Source organism: Alosa pseudoharengus, unplaced genomic scaffold (assembly GCF_046254945.1).
Source record: "Alosa pseudoharengus isolate Yale_2024_CS ecotype anadromous, Long Island Sound unplaced genomic scaffold, YU_APseudo_1.1 YU_APseudo_1.1_scf_18, whole genome shotgun sequence".
Taxonomy (NCBI): Eukaryota; Metazoa; Chordata; class Actinopteri; order Clupeiformes; family Clupeidae; genus Alosa; species Alosa pseudoharengus.
This window is the reverse complement of record NW_027468650.1, coordinates 16,561,900-16,576,899: the sequence shown is the minus strand read 5'-3', so window position 1 is coordinate 16,576,899 and position 15,000 is coordinate 16,561,900. Positions and strand designations below refer to the sequence as shown.

The following is a 15,000-nucleotide window of genomic DNA, read 5'->3' as shown; positions in this document are numbered from 1 at the left end:
TTCCACTGCACCCTGAGCCCTGATTCCCTTCTGTCTGTCCAACATGGCTATCTGCTAGGCCTCCGTTTAAGTCTACTCATCACATCACAGGATGGCGTTTGTGTGTGCGTGGTGTGTGTGTGTGTGTGCGTATGTGTGTGTGTGAGGTGTGCGTGTGTGCTTGTGCTCTGGCCCTCACCTCAAACGACAGCTCGTCGGCGGCCTGGGCGATGTAGCGCTTGACGACGTGCGCGGCGGCGATGGCGGGCACGTTGATGGAGGACTCGTCGTGCACTAGCAGGTGGTTCCCCTTGTTGTCGATCTGAAGGAGAACAGGAGCAGGACATTAAACACCACAGAAACAACAGAGCCAACAGTTCTGGCCAGCGCCTGAAACACAGACGCTGGACGCAAATGTGGACGAAACCGGTTATGAATATTACAGCTGCACGGATGAAAGGAAGGCGTGGGTTAAAGGTGTGGTCAGCGATTGTGCAGCAAGTCACGATTGTTTATGTTTATGTTTATATTTACATTTATTAGCAGACAATTGAAATTGCGTACAATCGCTGACTGCACCTTTAGGACACGTCCTCTGCATGCTGCTGCATCACATTAGGGCAACATCAGGGCCAGATCACAGGCTACCTGCCCAAAAGACTCGACCCGGATGCATGAACCAAACCTTCAGACATCCAGATGAGTAAGTCATAGGAGAGACATAAAGGGAGTGGAGAGGAGAGGAGGAGGAGAGGAAAAGAGAAGACATGAGAGAACACAGAGGGAGATAAGGAACGATAAGATGGAGGAAATAAAAGAACAGATGAATAGAGAAAAGAGGAGGGAGGAGAGGAGAGGAGAGAAAAGAGAAGAGGAGAGAGGAGAGAAGAGTAGAGGAAAGAAAAGAGGAGAAGAGAAGAGAAGAGAAGAGAAGAGAAGAGAAGAGAAGAGAAGAGAAGAGAAGAGAAGAGAAGAGAAGAGAAGAGAAGAGAAGAGAAGTGCAGACCACTCCATACCTCCATCCATGTGAGTGCCGGGCCGCAGTTGATCTTGTTGTCAGCGATGGCCGACAGGCGGGTGAGGTATGCCGTCAACATCTGGGGAAGAGTCTGGAGAATGACAGAAGAGAGAGAGAGAGAGAGAGAGAGAGAAAAGGAAGGAGCGAGAGGAGAAGGAAAGGAGAGAAGAACAAACAATGGCTTAAGTGCTGTGCTTCTGGAGTCTCTCATTCCGGGTGGAGAGTCCTGCGTTGCTATGGCACTGTCCGACTCTTGAGCTCCCAGCGTCTGTTTCTAATTTAGAGGGTTTGAGAGGAATGGAGAGAAAGGAGGGGGTATATATATATATATGGAGAAACAGAGAGAGATGGTGCTTGACAGAGAGAGGGGATAAGAGAGAGAAAGAGAGAGAGAGAGAGAGAGAGAGAGAGAGAAACAGAGAAAGAGGGTGCTTGATAGAGAGAGAGAGGGAGACAGAGAGAGGGTGCTTAATAGAGAGAGATGAGAGAGAGATGGAGAATGAGAGAGAGAAAGAGAAACAGAAAGAGGGAAACAGAGAGAGACGGTTGTCTGACAGAGAGATGGAGAGAGAGAGAGAGAGAGAGAGAGAGAGAGAGAGAGAGAGAGAGGGAGGGAGAGAGAGAGAGAGAGAGAGAGAGATGGAGAGTGAGGGAGGGCAGGAGCGAGAGAGTGTGATGGGGAACCCGAGAGGGAAAGTCCAGGATGGCTGTTGTAGCAGCGCTGAGCTCAGCATTACGGGCCAGCAGCCCAAGGAGACCATGATTCACATGGAAACCAAAATAGAAGCCAGAATCGCACAGAATAACAAACCAGGGCCAACCGCTCCTCACCAACCTGCTCTCAGTTCCACAGGAACACAACCCCATCCATCACTGCTGTCACACATGACACACAACTGACACAACTAATTAATCAACTCACTAATCAACAGCAGTCCTCTGTCCCACAGCTAGTTGAACTAACTATCCAACTCACTAACCAAACTAACTACCAAACTCACTTACCAAACTAACTAGCCAAAATAACTATCCAACTCACTAACCAAACTAACTACTTAACTTACTAACCAAACTAACTATTCAACTCTGAGACTCACCCTTGTGATAACTGACAAGTTGCTTTGGATAAACGCATCAGCCAAATGAATGAGTATAAGTAAAAGTATAAACATTAACTATTTCTCATTGTCAATCACTACCACACCGTTTCACTCTGACAAACTCACTGAATAATTAAATGACTATGTGACTAACCGCACAGAAGGAAGTCATCGTGGATTGGACAGCATTTATAGAGCGCTGTGGTGCAGCACTCAGTGCTTTACAATGTAACGTCCCACATTAACTCTTACATCGAAGACAGACTGCGGTGCAAAGCAGCACCAGCACATCGGGAACAGTTTGGGATTTGGCGACAGGGATGGTGGTGCCCATATTGGGATGGTACAGTGAGCACTGTATCCTATATAGAGGTCATATAAAGCTTATTGTCTGCTGGAGAGTGAGTGACAGTGATGTGGATCCACCTGGACTCACCTCTGCAGCGTAGGAAACTGCTCACAGCAGGCTACACCGCAAAGGATTCTGGGATACCTCCGTAAATCACCAGCACTAAGTCCAAATTTCTGAGAGACTCAGGAAAACAGAGGCCAATGAGTTTCGGGCTGAAAATACAACAAAAAATGCAAAAAAAGGGCCCTCTCTCTCATTCTCTGGTCAGAATGAGGAGGAGGAGGAAAAAGGGGAGGATGATGATGAGGAGGAGGAAAGCCGACGGAGTGGCCACACGCTCCTGCTGGGGCCGACTGGGGTCCAGAGATCTCGCCATGGGAATGTGAGATTTCTAATTACTTGACGTCTCCAGCCACACGAGCCCAGAGAAATGCCCCAGCCACCCCACATGACAGGGCCCGGGAGCAGGGTAATGCCTACCATGTGCCTGTGGAGCCCTAATTACATGACTCGGCAAAATAAAAATAAAGCGAAAGAGAGAGGGAGAGAGAGACAGAGAGAGAGAGACACAGAGAGAGAGAGAGAGAGAGAGAGAGAGAGAGAGAGAGAGAGAGGCAGAGACAGGAGATGGTTTCCTGTTCCGCTCCGATTGTTTCATCTCTGGACCAGGACAATGTTAGACGCAGTACATGTGTTTATACACAACAGTAACTAAGCAACTGGTACGCGGCTCAACCAAAGCACTCCGGCCAGCTACCCAGAGCCACATGCACTGTGGACCTAACAGCCCCATTTACACAGCGCTGGTCAGAGATACAAACAGCCATTAGCCACAAGGCATCAGGGAGAGAAAAAACACTCCCAGGGTGGCAGTGATGGCCCAGGCTGACTGAGTTCCTGGACACCCTCCCCCTCTGGGTATCCCAAAACACTGGCACCACACACACGCCCATGCCAACAGTGCCAGGCACCACCAACGCACCACACTGCACCACTTCCTAACCATTTACAGACATGTTTATAACACGTCTACGACACAGAGCCCCACGTGAACCTACACAGTCATGACTTACTCCTGTCCTGCTCCAGAGTTAAGCAGCACATGAACAACAATCCACTCCCAGAAGACACGGGGAGCTGCTTCCTGAGGAACAGGCAGACAGGGCAGTGGGGGGTAACGACTGCTGTCTACTAGAGTGAGAGAGTGAGACAGTGTTGTGTGGGGTAACTACTGCTGTCTACTAGAGTGAGAGAGTGAGACAGTGTTGTGTGGGGTAACTACTGCTGTCTACTAGAGTGAGAGAGTGAGACAGTGTTGTGTGGGGTAACTACTGCTGTCTACTAGAGTGAGAGAGTGAGACAGTGTTGTGTGGGGTAACTACTGCTGTCTACTAGAGTGAGAGAGTGAGACAGTGTTGTGTGAGGCAGTGTTGTGTGGGGTAACTACTGCTGTTTACTAGAGTGAGAGAGTGAGACAGTGTTGTGTGGGGTAACTACTGCTGTCTACTAGAGTGAGAGAGTGAGACAGTGTTGTGTGAGACAGTGTTGTGTGGGGTAACTACTGCTGTCTACTAGAGTGAGAGAGTGAGACAGTGTTGTGTGAGACAGTGTTGTGTGGGGTAACTACTGCTGTTTACTAGAGTGAGAGAGTGGGACAGTGTTGTGTGGGGTAACTACTGCTGACTGTACTAGAGTGAGAGAGTGGGACAGTGTTGTGTGGGGTAACTACTGCTGACTGTACTAGAGTGAGAGAGTGAGACAGTGTTGTGTGGGGTAACTACTGCTGTCTACTAGAGTGAGAGAGTGAGACAGTGTTGTGTGAGACAGTGTTGTGTGGGGTAACTACTGCTGTTTACTAGAGTGAGAGAGTGAGACAGTGTTGTGTGGGGTAACTACTGCTGACTGTACTAGAGTGAGAGAGTGAGACAGTGTTGTGTGGGGTAACTACTGCTGTCTACTAGAGTGAGAGAGTGAGACAGTGTTGTGTGAGACAGTGTTGTGTGGGGTAACTACTGCTGTTTACTAGAGTGAGAGAGTGAGACAGTGTTGTGTGGGGTAACTACTGCTGTTTACTAGAGTGAGAGAGTGAGACAGTGTTGTGTGGGGTAACTACTGCTGTCTACTAGAGTGAGAGAGTGAGACAGTGTTGTGTGAGACAGTGTTGTGTGGGGTAACTACTGCTGTTTACTAGAGTGAGAGAGTGAGACAGTGTTGTGTGGGGTAACTACTGCTGACTGTACTAGAGTGAGAGAGTGAGACAGTGTTGTGTGGGGTAACTACTGCTGTCTACTAGAGTGAGAGAGTGAGACAGTGTTGTGTGAGACAGTGTTGTGTGGGGTAACTACTGCTGTTTACTAGAGTGAGAGAGTGAGACAGTGTTGTGTGGGGTAACTACTGCTGTTTACTAGAGTGAGAGAGTGAGACAGTGTTGTGTGGGGTAACTACTGCTGACTGTACTAGAGTGAGAGAGTGAGACAGTGTTGTGTGGGGTAACTACTGCTGTCTACTAGAGTGAGAGAGTGAGACAGTGTTGTGTGAGACAGTGTTGTGTGGGGTAACTACTGCTGTTTACTAGAGTGAGAGAGTGAGACAGTGTTGTGTGGGGTAACTACTGCTGTTTACTAGAGTGAGAGAGTGAGACAGTGTTGTGTGGGGTAACTACTGCTGTTTACTAGAGTGAGAGAGTGAGACAGTGTTGTGTGGGGTAACTACTGCAGACTGTACTAGAGTGAGAGAGTGAGACAGTGGTGTGTGGGGTAACTACTGCTGTCTACTAGAGTGAGAGAGTGAGACAGTGTTGTGTGAGACAGTGTTGTGTGGGGTAACTACTGCTGTTTACTAGAGTGAGAGAGTGAGACAGTGTTGTGTGGGGTAACTACTGCTGTTTACTAGAGTGAGAGAGTGAGACAGTGTTGTGTGGGGTAACTACTGCAGACTGTACTAGAGTGAGAAAAAGCAATTCAGCAAGATATTAGGATTTCTTATGTAAGGACCTGAGTAGTCTTGCACTGATGTATATGTGTGTGTGTGTGTGTGTGTGTGGGTGTGTGTGTGTGTGTGTGTTTGTGTGTATATGAGTGAGTGAGTGAGTGAGTGAGTGTTTGAGTGTGTGTGTGTGTGTGTGTAAGGTGTGAGTATATGAGTGAGTGAGTGTTTGAGTGTGTGTGTGAGTGTGTGTGTGTTACCTCAGTCTTGTCCTTGAGGTGCTCGTAGCGGGGCAGCTCAGCGAGCTGTGAGAAGCGTCGGTCATATATGCACAGGTGGAGGTGCTTGTCCAGAACACGGAAGTCCTCATAGGAGCGCCTCAGAAGCCAGCTCAGGCCCTGGGGGAGAGGGAGAGAGGGAAAAGAGGAGAGAGAAAGGGAGGGAGAGAGAGAGAGAGAGATGGAGAGAGGGTGGGAGGGAAAAGAGGAGAGAGAAAGGGAGGGAGAGAGGGAGGGAAGAGAGAGAGAGAGATGGAGAGAGGGTGGGAGGGAAAAGAGGAGAGAGGGAAAGGGAAGGAAGAGAGGAGAGAGAGAGGGAAAAGAGGAGAGAGAAAGGGAGGGAGAGAGGGAGAGAAGAGAGAGAGAGAGAGGGAGAGAGGGTGGGAGGGAAAAGAGGAGAGAGGGAAAGGGAAGGAAGAGAGGAGAGAGAGAAAGGGAGTGAGATAGGGAGGGAAGAGGGGGGAGAGAGAGAGGAGAGAGAGAGGGAAAAGAGGAGAGAGAAAGGGAGGGAGAGAGGGAGGGAAGAGAGGGGAGAGAGAGGGAGTGAAGAGAAGAGAGAGAGAAAGAGAGGGAAGAAAGGAGAGAGACATGGAGAGAGGAGAGAGGGAAGAGAGGAAACAGAGAAAGGGAAAGAGAATGTTAGCAGAGATGGAAATGAGCTCAGCTTTTCCAGCAGGAAAAAAGGAATCCCCAGTTCCTATAACACACACACACATACACACTCTCTATTTTAGTCTTTCCCCAGTCCCCTACTGTAGCGTACACACACACACACACACACACACACACTTGCTCCTCATCTTTCCCCCAACTCTCTCCCATTGGCCTCCACAGTAGCCCTCTCTCTCTCTCTGCCTCTCCCTCTCTCTCTCCCCCTCTATGTCCCTCTCTCTGTGTTTCCACTGGCCTACATAAAAGGCAGCCTGTTCTGCCCTGTGCAGTGTTGATGTGCCGCATCAGGGCCGGAATCATCTCTGTAACAGTCACTCTCCAGAACAGGGTCCAACTGGAGGTCAAAACATGACCACAAATTTAGATGTAGCCCTGGGTTTGCCAAACATCACATATTCTCACATGCAGCCACTGGTAGATCAGAGCCATATCGGAACCATATCAGGGCCATATCAGAACCATATCAGGGCCGTATTAGGGCCATATCAGGGCCGTATTAGGGCCAGATCAGAACCATATCAGAACCATATCAGGGCCATATCAGAACCATATCAGGGCCATATCAGAACCATCAGGGCCGTATTAGGGCCAGATCAGGGCCGTATTAGGGCTAAGTTATGGCCATGTTGCTCCCAGAGGGGTGCATGATAGACAGTGAAAGACACTTTCCGGGTATTTTAGTGATCCCTATTTAGGCACGTTTAGTGTTTCTAAACTCCTTTTGTGAGTTGAAAGAATAGTAGAGAGGCTCTTTGGTGGTCATCTTTGTTGGTTGTCTACTGTAGCTGCCACTCCCGTCCTGATAAAGAATACCACATTAAAACTGCAGTGTGAACAGGACGTCAATGTGAAGTGGGTTCTACAGGCAGCCCAGAGCCTCTCCCTGATCTGATGCAGCTGCCACTCTTCTGCGTCTTCGTCTCTTCTCCAAAGAGCTCATTTTTAGCCTGAGGAGAAAACATCTTTGCCGTTGCCATAACAAAGGCAGTGGTGCGTGGCGACGGCATCTCCACCGTCCACAGAGACAGAGCCAGAGCTGCGGCCAGCGAGGGAGGACGCCCGCTGCTTTACTCCGCGTGCACACCAAGAGTGACTAGAGCTGCAAAATTCGCCCTGACAAATGGAAGTCATTCATTTTCTATGAGAGCCGGCGTACCTCGGCGCCAAGAAGCTGCAAAGCCGACAGCGTCGCGTTTTGGGCATTTTGAGCTTCAAACAGAAAGTTGAAGCTCGGTCAGCTTTATGGAAATGAGCTATGACGTGGTTCAGCGAGATTTAGCATGTTTTTTTTATAAGCTGAATAACGTTACATGATTAAATTATGGATAGTAGCAACAAAGTAGCTATATACAGGCCATACTTTCCAAGGTAGTTGCCAACAGGCTCAATGACTATCATGGACATCAAAACCTGGATGGCTCACCGTTTTTGCAGTTAAATGCCAGTAAAACTGAGATAGATAGATAGATAGATAGATAGATAGATAGATACTTGATAGATAGATACTTGATAGATAGATAGATAGATAGATAGATAGATACTTTTTAACGGCACACAACAATGTTGGTAGTATTTTTGTTACAGGATTTAGTTCAATCCAGTGAAGAAATAATAAAACAAAATAATATATATACACACACATAGACACACACATAAAAAGAAAATCATACTGGAGGTTATTCTGTTTGGTCCTCCCAAGCAAACTGAAGGCCTGAGGGCCTATTAAACAGCAGGTCAAATATTGGGAGTGTTTTTTGAGTGATGTTGTCAAGGGCAGCTTTTTTCAGCTGAAAACAATTGCTAACATTTTAAACTGCATCAGACCTACATACATGCTTTTATTACTTCCAGACTGGTCTACTATTGCAATGCCCTTTGCACTGGAATTAAGAAATCATCTCTTGCACGATTACAGTTGGTCCAAAACACAGCCGCTAGACTGCTTATTGGGACAAGAAAACGAGAACACATCACTCCAGTACTGGCAGTTTTGCCCTGGCTTCCTGTTAAATATAGAATCCAGTATTAAGTGGCATTGACTGTTTTTAAAGAAGCCCTATGCAACAATTTTAGCAAAAATGACCCTAATTATGCAGGTTGACCCAACACTTTTTGGGTCGTTTGGTGGGTGCTTCGTCTCCCCCTAGTGCTTTTCCGCGGAAAAACCGAATATGCAACTTCCTGGACCCGTCCCGAACAAATCCGGATGTGACTCAGCGGAAGTATCCAATTGCGTCTCGAAAATGCAGTCAGATTGTAGTTTTCTAAGAAGACTGCAAAAAGGACTCCGACTTTGCTTTGTTGCTGTTGAAATTGTAAGTAGCCTACCCTTGGGTGAACTTCGTTTTTGTAATGTGGTTTGATAGTCTCTTCAACAATGTGTTTGCTCGACTGTTTTATTGTCAGCCCTGTATGTGTTTAGCTTGGTTTCTTGATGGCTAGCTCGCTAGCTAGTGGGGGTTTAGCACAGCAGTCACTTGCTACCGAAGCTGCAGGGGGAGCTATGTTGTGAAAAATGTGAGCCCAAATCAGGTGAAAACCCAGAAACAGCGAACAGCAATAACCAGACCTGCATAGGGCTTATTTAAAGCATTAAATGGCTGTTCTCCAGGTTATACAACAAACATGTTAAACCTATACACCCCATCACGACCACTAAGACCTGCATCACAAGCACGCCTGGACATACTACGTTCCCATCTAACACAGAAAGGTGACCGTGCCTTCAGTGTCCAATGCAGCGTGCCTCTGGAACAGTTTACCACAAGACCTCAAATCAGTATCATCTGTTACTGTTTTTAAATCCTTACTAAATGCCCACCTTTACAGACTTGCATTCAACAGCCTTTGAGCCTGTGGGAACTATGGCGATCCTATTTGTATTATGTCTGTACTGTATGTCTGTATGTTTGTTTCTGTCTGGAGGTACTTTTTGATTTGTTTTGTTGTGTTTGTCACAGCGCTGTTAGTCTACAGCAGCATAATCTGGACCAGTCTAGGATAGTCAAATACCCTCTAGAACAGAAGATGATTCATTTGATGCTACACCAATTAAATTGAATGCTACATCATTCTGGAGATCCTTTAGAACCATATAGAACCTCTGGTATAGTCCAGTCTAGTCTAGTCCAGATTCATTTTTATCTAGTCTTTAGAACCATATAGAACCTCTGGTATAGTCCAGTCTAGTCTAGTCCAGATTAATTTTGATCTAGTTTGGTCTTGTCCAGTCCAACGTACCTGACAGCAGATCTGCACGAGGAAGATCAGGTCCTTAGAGTCAGCAGCAACATTGGGAGGTTCACACTGCTCCTCAGCCAGGGATAACTACAGAGGGAGACAGAGAGAAGAAGAGAGAAGAGAGAAGAGAGAGAGAGAGAGAGTGAGAGAAAGGAAGAGAGAGAAAGACAGAGAGAGTGAATGAGACATAGAGAGGCAGAGAGAGAGAGGGGAAAAGAGAGAATAAATGAGTGACTGCAGATGTATTGCGTGAGATCAAAAGGCCAAAACAAAACAGGCAGTCAGCCTAAGGCCAGTGAACTGCAGAGACCTCAAGGAAAACCTGCAGTGGAGGAGGAGAGGAGAGGAGAGGGAGGGAGGGAAAGAGAGGGAGAGAAAAGAAAGAGGGGAGAGAGGGAAGGAGAGAGAGAGAGGAAGAGAAAGAGAAGATAAAGAGGAAAGAAAAAAGGATGGAGAAAGACAGACGGGAGAGAAAGAGAGAGTAAGAGAAGGAAAGAGAGTAGAGAGGGAAAGAGAGTAGAGTAGGTAAGACAGGAAGTGACAGTGAGACACATGGACTAAAAGGGAAAGAGTGTGAGAGGGAGTGGAGGAAGTTCATGAATAAACCACAAGAGAAGATGAGAGGAGACAAGAGGAAAGGAGAGAAGGGTAGAGGAGAGAAGAGGAGAGGAGAAGAGGGGAGAAGAGAGGAGAAGAGAGGAGAGGAGGAGAGAAGGAAAGAGGAGAGGAGAGGAGAGGAGAGGAGAGGAGAGGAGAGGAGGAGAGGAAAGGAGAGGAGAGGAGAGAAGCAGCACACGAGTTCCAGAGCTCAGCTCCATGTTCCAGCACCACCTGAGAGAGAGACATCAGAGACTCTTCAGATGCTCATGACACTTTCATCTGCAGAGCACAGTCTGCAGCCAACTCCACAAGTCACTCAAACACACACTGACACACACACACACACACACACACACACACACACACACACACACACAGCTCCGCTCACAGAAGTCTATGGCAGTTAACTGATTACTGAGATGATGCCTTTACCTCCCACACTTCAAAGTGAGCATCTCACCTGACTCATAAACTCTCTCTCTCTCACACACACACACACACAAACAAACAAACAAACACACACAAGCACATCTCACCAGACTCTCAAACTCCACATTATACCTACACATAAACATAAACACACACACACCTGACCTCACCTGACTCTCCACATTACACACACACAAAAAACACACACAGGCAAATCAAACAGGACTCTCAATTTACAAAGAGCTCAAGGGACAGAGAGCTCCATGCTATTCAACTCAAGCTAGCTCAATCTCTCTATGTCTCTCTCTCACACACACACACACACACATTAATTCACTCACATGCAACCGCATGAACACAAGCACACACATACACATACACACAAGCGCACACACACAAAGCATACATTTATACAATATGCAATTATCACTGTGGTCTAGAGCTGTCTGTGAACTCCTCATGTGGAGCGGAGAAAGACTGAAGTTGTTTTCGTTTAAATGCTCCTGACAGAACATCTGAATGGCTTCTGGGTACAATGACACTGACACACATATAGTATTTTATGACACCGACTCTACAGTGAACACACTCACACACACACACTCCATCCTATGAACACACGGACACACACTCCATCCTATAAACACACTCACACACACACACACACAAACACACTCTATTCTATGAACACATTCACAGACATGCACTCCTATAAACACACTCACAGACACACACTCCTATAAACACACTCAGACACACACTCTTATAAATATACACACACACATACACACACTAATAAGCCCATTATTTCGCACCACTGACATCATACAGCAGGTGATAATGTGACACACACACAGCCCAAAGAGGCACCGGGATTAGATCTTATATTACACCTGGCTTCACGGAAGAGAGAATAAATCTGTTATGCCCCACACCCACACACACACACACACACATACATAGGCTGTAGGATGCAGAGACACTACATCTGGACTACCTAAGGGCCAAATCTGCACCAGAGTGTAGTTTCTGTACAGCAGGATTACGTGTGTGTGTGTGTGTGTGTGTGTGTGTGTGTGCTGACCCTGCATCAGACTGGTGGTCCTCTGTATCCTTGTATCGGATCTAGAGTTGAGTTGGACTTCATGTTGGTTATGATTCATCTCTTATATCTGAGCACACACACACACACACACACACACACACACACACACACACACACACACACACACACACACACACACACACACACACACACACACACACACACACACACACACACACACACACACACACACACACACACACACACACACACACACACACACACACACACACACACACACACACACACACACACACCAGAAGAAGCAAGGAATGCGGAAAGAAATATGGCCTCAGAAACACACTCTTTCCCTGCATAGTAATGTGGTTTGTGTGCGTGTGTGTGTTTGTGAGTGAGACAGAGAGAGAGAGAGAGAGAGGAAGTTTTTGTCTCTCCACCAGGGAGTAGGGTCTTCCACAACACTTGGAAACATGCTTCTGTGTGTGCAGATCAAAGCCTCCCAAACTGGAGAGGCATAATTGATATTGAAATCCAGACTTCATAATGAGAAACTTCAAAAGCGCACCGGTCGTGGTGAGCATAGGTTATTTTTAGCCAATCCAGTGCCAAAGCTGCACAAAGTTATACAACAGCCAGCCAGCGCTATAGCAGAAATGACCTACTTCTGTGGCGGCTTAGCACAGCTTCAGAGAAACATCCTAAGAGAAACCCAGCTCAGACACACACACACACACACACAGTCATCATTCAGCCATTTATACTAGCTAAAGACTGCCACCACATGTCAACAACAACACTCTCCTCCACATGCGGCTGGCTCCCCCATCCACTATAGGAAACTCCACAGACTGCAGTCTGAAGATATCTGCACTGAACTCATGGACCCAACCAAGAAATACACACACTACCTCTCGCTTCAAGAGTAACTCCACATAAATACTTTAAATTGTGTCTGAGAAACACAGATAAAGCTATGCATCAGGCTAGCCATTTTTTCCTGCCTTCATTGACCGGTCTGACAACCCAAGCTCACAGTTCTTGTGGTTGGCTGGCCAACCGACTACCCAGAGCAGAGACTGCCCATGATCAATACTCACAGAGCCAATAAGAGCATCCACAGGGAACGTCCACTCCAGCAAGCTCTGGACCAGCTACCTCAAGAGCAAACACACACCATCACCAGAGCACACACAGCTAGGACCTAAACACATCTGGGCAGAGGGTTAGCTAATACACGCACGCACACGCGCATACCCACACACATACACACATACACACACACACACACACACACACACGCACACACACACACACGCACACACAGAAACACTCACCTAGAGAAGTGCCAATAGCTGGATTCAGAAGAGAAGCCGAGGAGAAGATGAGAGGAGAGAGGAGGGAGAGGGAGAGGAGAGGAAGGGGTGGCTAAAAGCTTTCTGTGCATTTAAAGAAACAGTGTCCACTAAGCTGCCTCAGAGAGCCGGAGAGAGTGATGAGATGCATCGGCATCTCAGCTACTGGGCAACCCCAGCTGCTGACACCAGACTCGCTCCTTCCTTATTGATTCTTTCCCTGCTCCCTCTTTCTCTCTGCTCTCTCTCTTTGCTCTCTCTCTTTCTCTCTGCTGGTCTTCTCTTTCTTTACTGCTATCTCTTCTTCTCTTTCTTTTTCCCTGCTTTCTCTCTCTCTCTCTCTTTTCTGCTGTCGTTTCTTCTCCTCTGTCTCTATCTCCTCCCATCTGCTGTGGCTGCCTTGTCCCTACACCGCTGCATCAGAGCGCGGGAGAGTGAACACACACACACACACACACACACACACACACACACACACACGGCAGCCTCCCCTCTGCAGGATCAGCACTCTGTGACTGTGTGCCTCGTGCATGAAATGCAGAGCAGAGAAAAACAACTAATCGAACATTGATTCCCTGACAGAGTCCTGGATCCTTCTAGAATTACTGAGGAAGTCCCAGCTGAAGGCCATTGACCTACCAGCCTATAATGTGAACGGTGGAATTGAACAATGACACAGAAAAAAAAGCAGAAATCCTGAATAGGATGAGAGTGTGTTAACGCAACACACACACACGGCTCAGCAGAAGCAGCCCCTCTTATGATCGAGAAGTCCCTCCCCTCTCAATTCCTCTCCTACTTCCCTCTCCTCTCCTCCCGTTGGAGCAGTGTGTGTGTGTGTGTGTGAAGGTCAGAAGGAGTCCACGGCCATTAATCTGTGCGCAGATTACGCTTCCAGTTGTGTGATAAATCCCACTCTAACCCGTAACCCGTCTCTCTCAAATGAAGCCTTAATCCTCCAGGAATTCCCCAAAAGTCACACACACACACACCTAGAAATGCAAGCCAGACAGACATGCTCTCAAAGAAATAACAAACCTGGACCTGTCTTTTTTCAGTTCTCATCCCAAGCCACCAGAACTCAAAGTAATATGAACTGGCAGATTTTTGACATTACCAGTGTCTCTATATGTGTGTGTGTGTGTGTGTGTGTGTGAGAGAGACAGGAGTCAATCACTGTAGTGATAGCAGTGACGTACGCGTGTGTGTGTGTGTGTGTGATCTGACATCTATGTGATATATGCGTTGGTGTTTGCTATCTGACATGAGTGACATGCAGAACAGATATGAACGTGTGTGTGTGTGTGTGTGATCTGACATCTATGTGATATATGCTTTGGTGTTTGCTATCTGACATGAGTGACATGCAGAACAGATATGAACGTGTGTGTGTGTGTGTGTGTGATCTGACATCTATGTGATGTATGCTTTGGTGTTTGCTATCTGACATGAGTGACGTGCAGAACAGATATGAACGTGTGTGTGTGCTCTGAAATAAAATAATAATAAATCCTAATCCGTCTTTGGCCCACTTCATGTGGATCGGAGCACACTGAGGTTAACATCAATTCATCAGCCACACACACACACGCACACACAGGTAATGCAAAAATTCTGCAAAAACAATACATATGCACATATGTACAAATTTCTTCAATTACCACTGGTCTTTGGAGAAAACCCTGTTGTTAAAGGTAGGGTAAGTGATGCTGAATGACATTGCGGTTGTTGATGTATGTTTGTTTCTTGTTGCAAACACAGTTGTCCATAGCAACATACATGAACCAAAGACCAAACAAAACACACCAGATAAGTGGCTAACCTTTCCCTTCGGTTATCCCAGAGAAACTCCACACAGTGTATTGTTATTGTTTGGTGGAACAGACTGCCCCCACTTTACTCGTTTCCCGTTTACAAAGCCAGGGCCGGGTAAGAAGACCAGGTTTTTTAAACAGTGTACTCAGAATAGAGAGCTATAGGATCGTGAGG

At 47.0% G+C, this 15,000-nt stretch overlaps 1 protein-coding gene across 1 annotated transcript in view; it reads right to left on the bottom strand.

Moving 5' to 3' along the window:
• Window positions 1–15,000, bottom strand: part of arhgap32a (Rho GTPase activating protein 32a) — a 43,947-nt gene that overhangs the window by 19,216 nt on the left and 9,731 nt on the right. The window contains exons 3-6 of the mRNA XM_076291116.1: window positions 9,565–9,651; window positions 5,635–5,772; window positions 996–1,088; window positions 179–301 (exon numbers count right to left, since the gene is read on the bottom strand). Of these exons, the coding sequence (XP_076147231.1) occupies window positions 179–301; window positions 996–1,088; window positions 5,635–5,772; window positions 9,565–9,651 (441 nt within the window). The remainder of the gene's footprint in view (window positions 1–178; window positions 302–995; window positions 1,089–5,634; window positions 5,773–9,564; window positions 9,652–15,000) is intronic.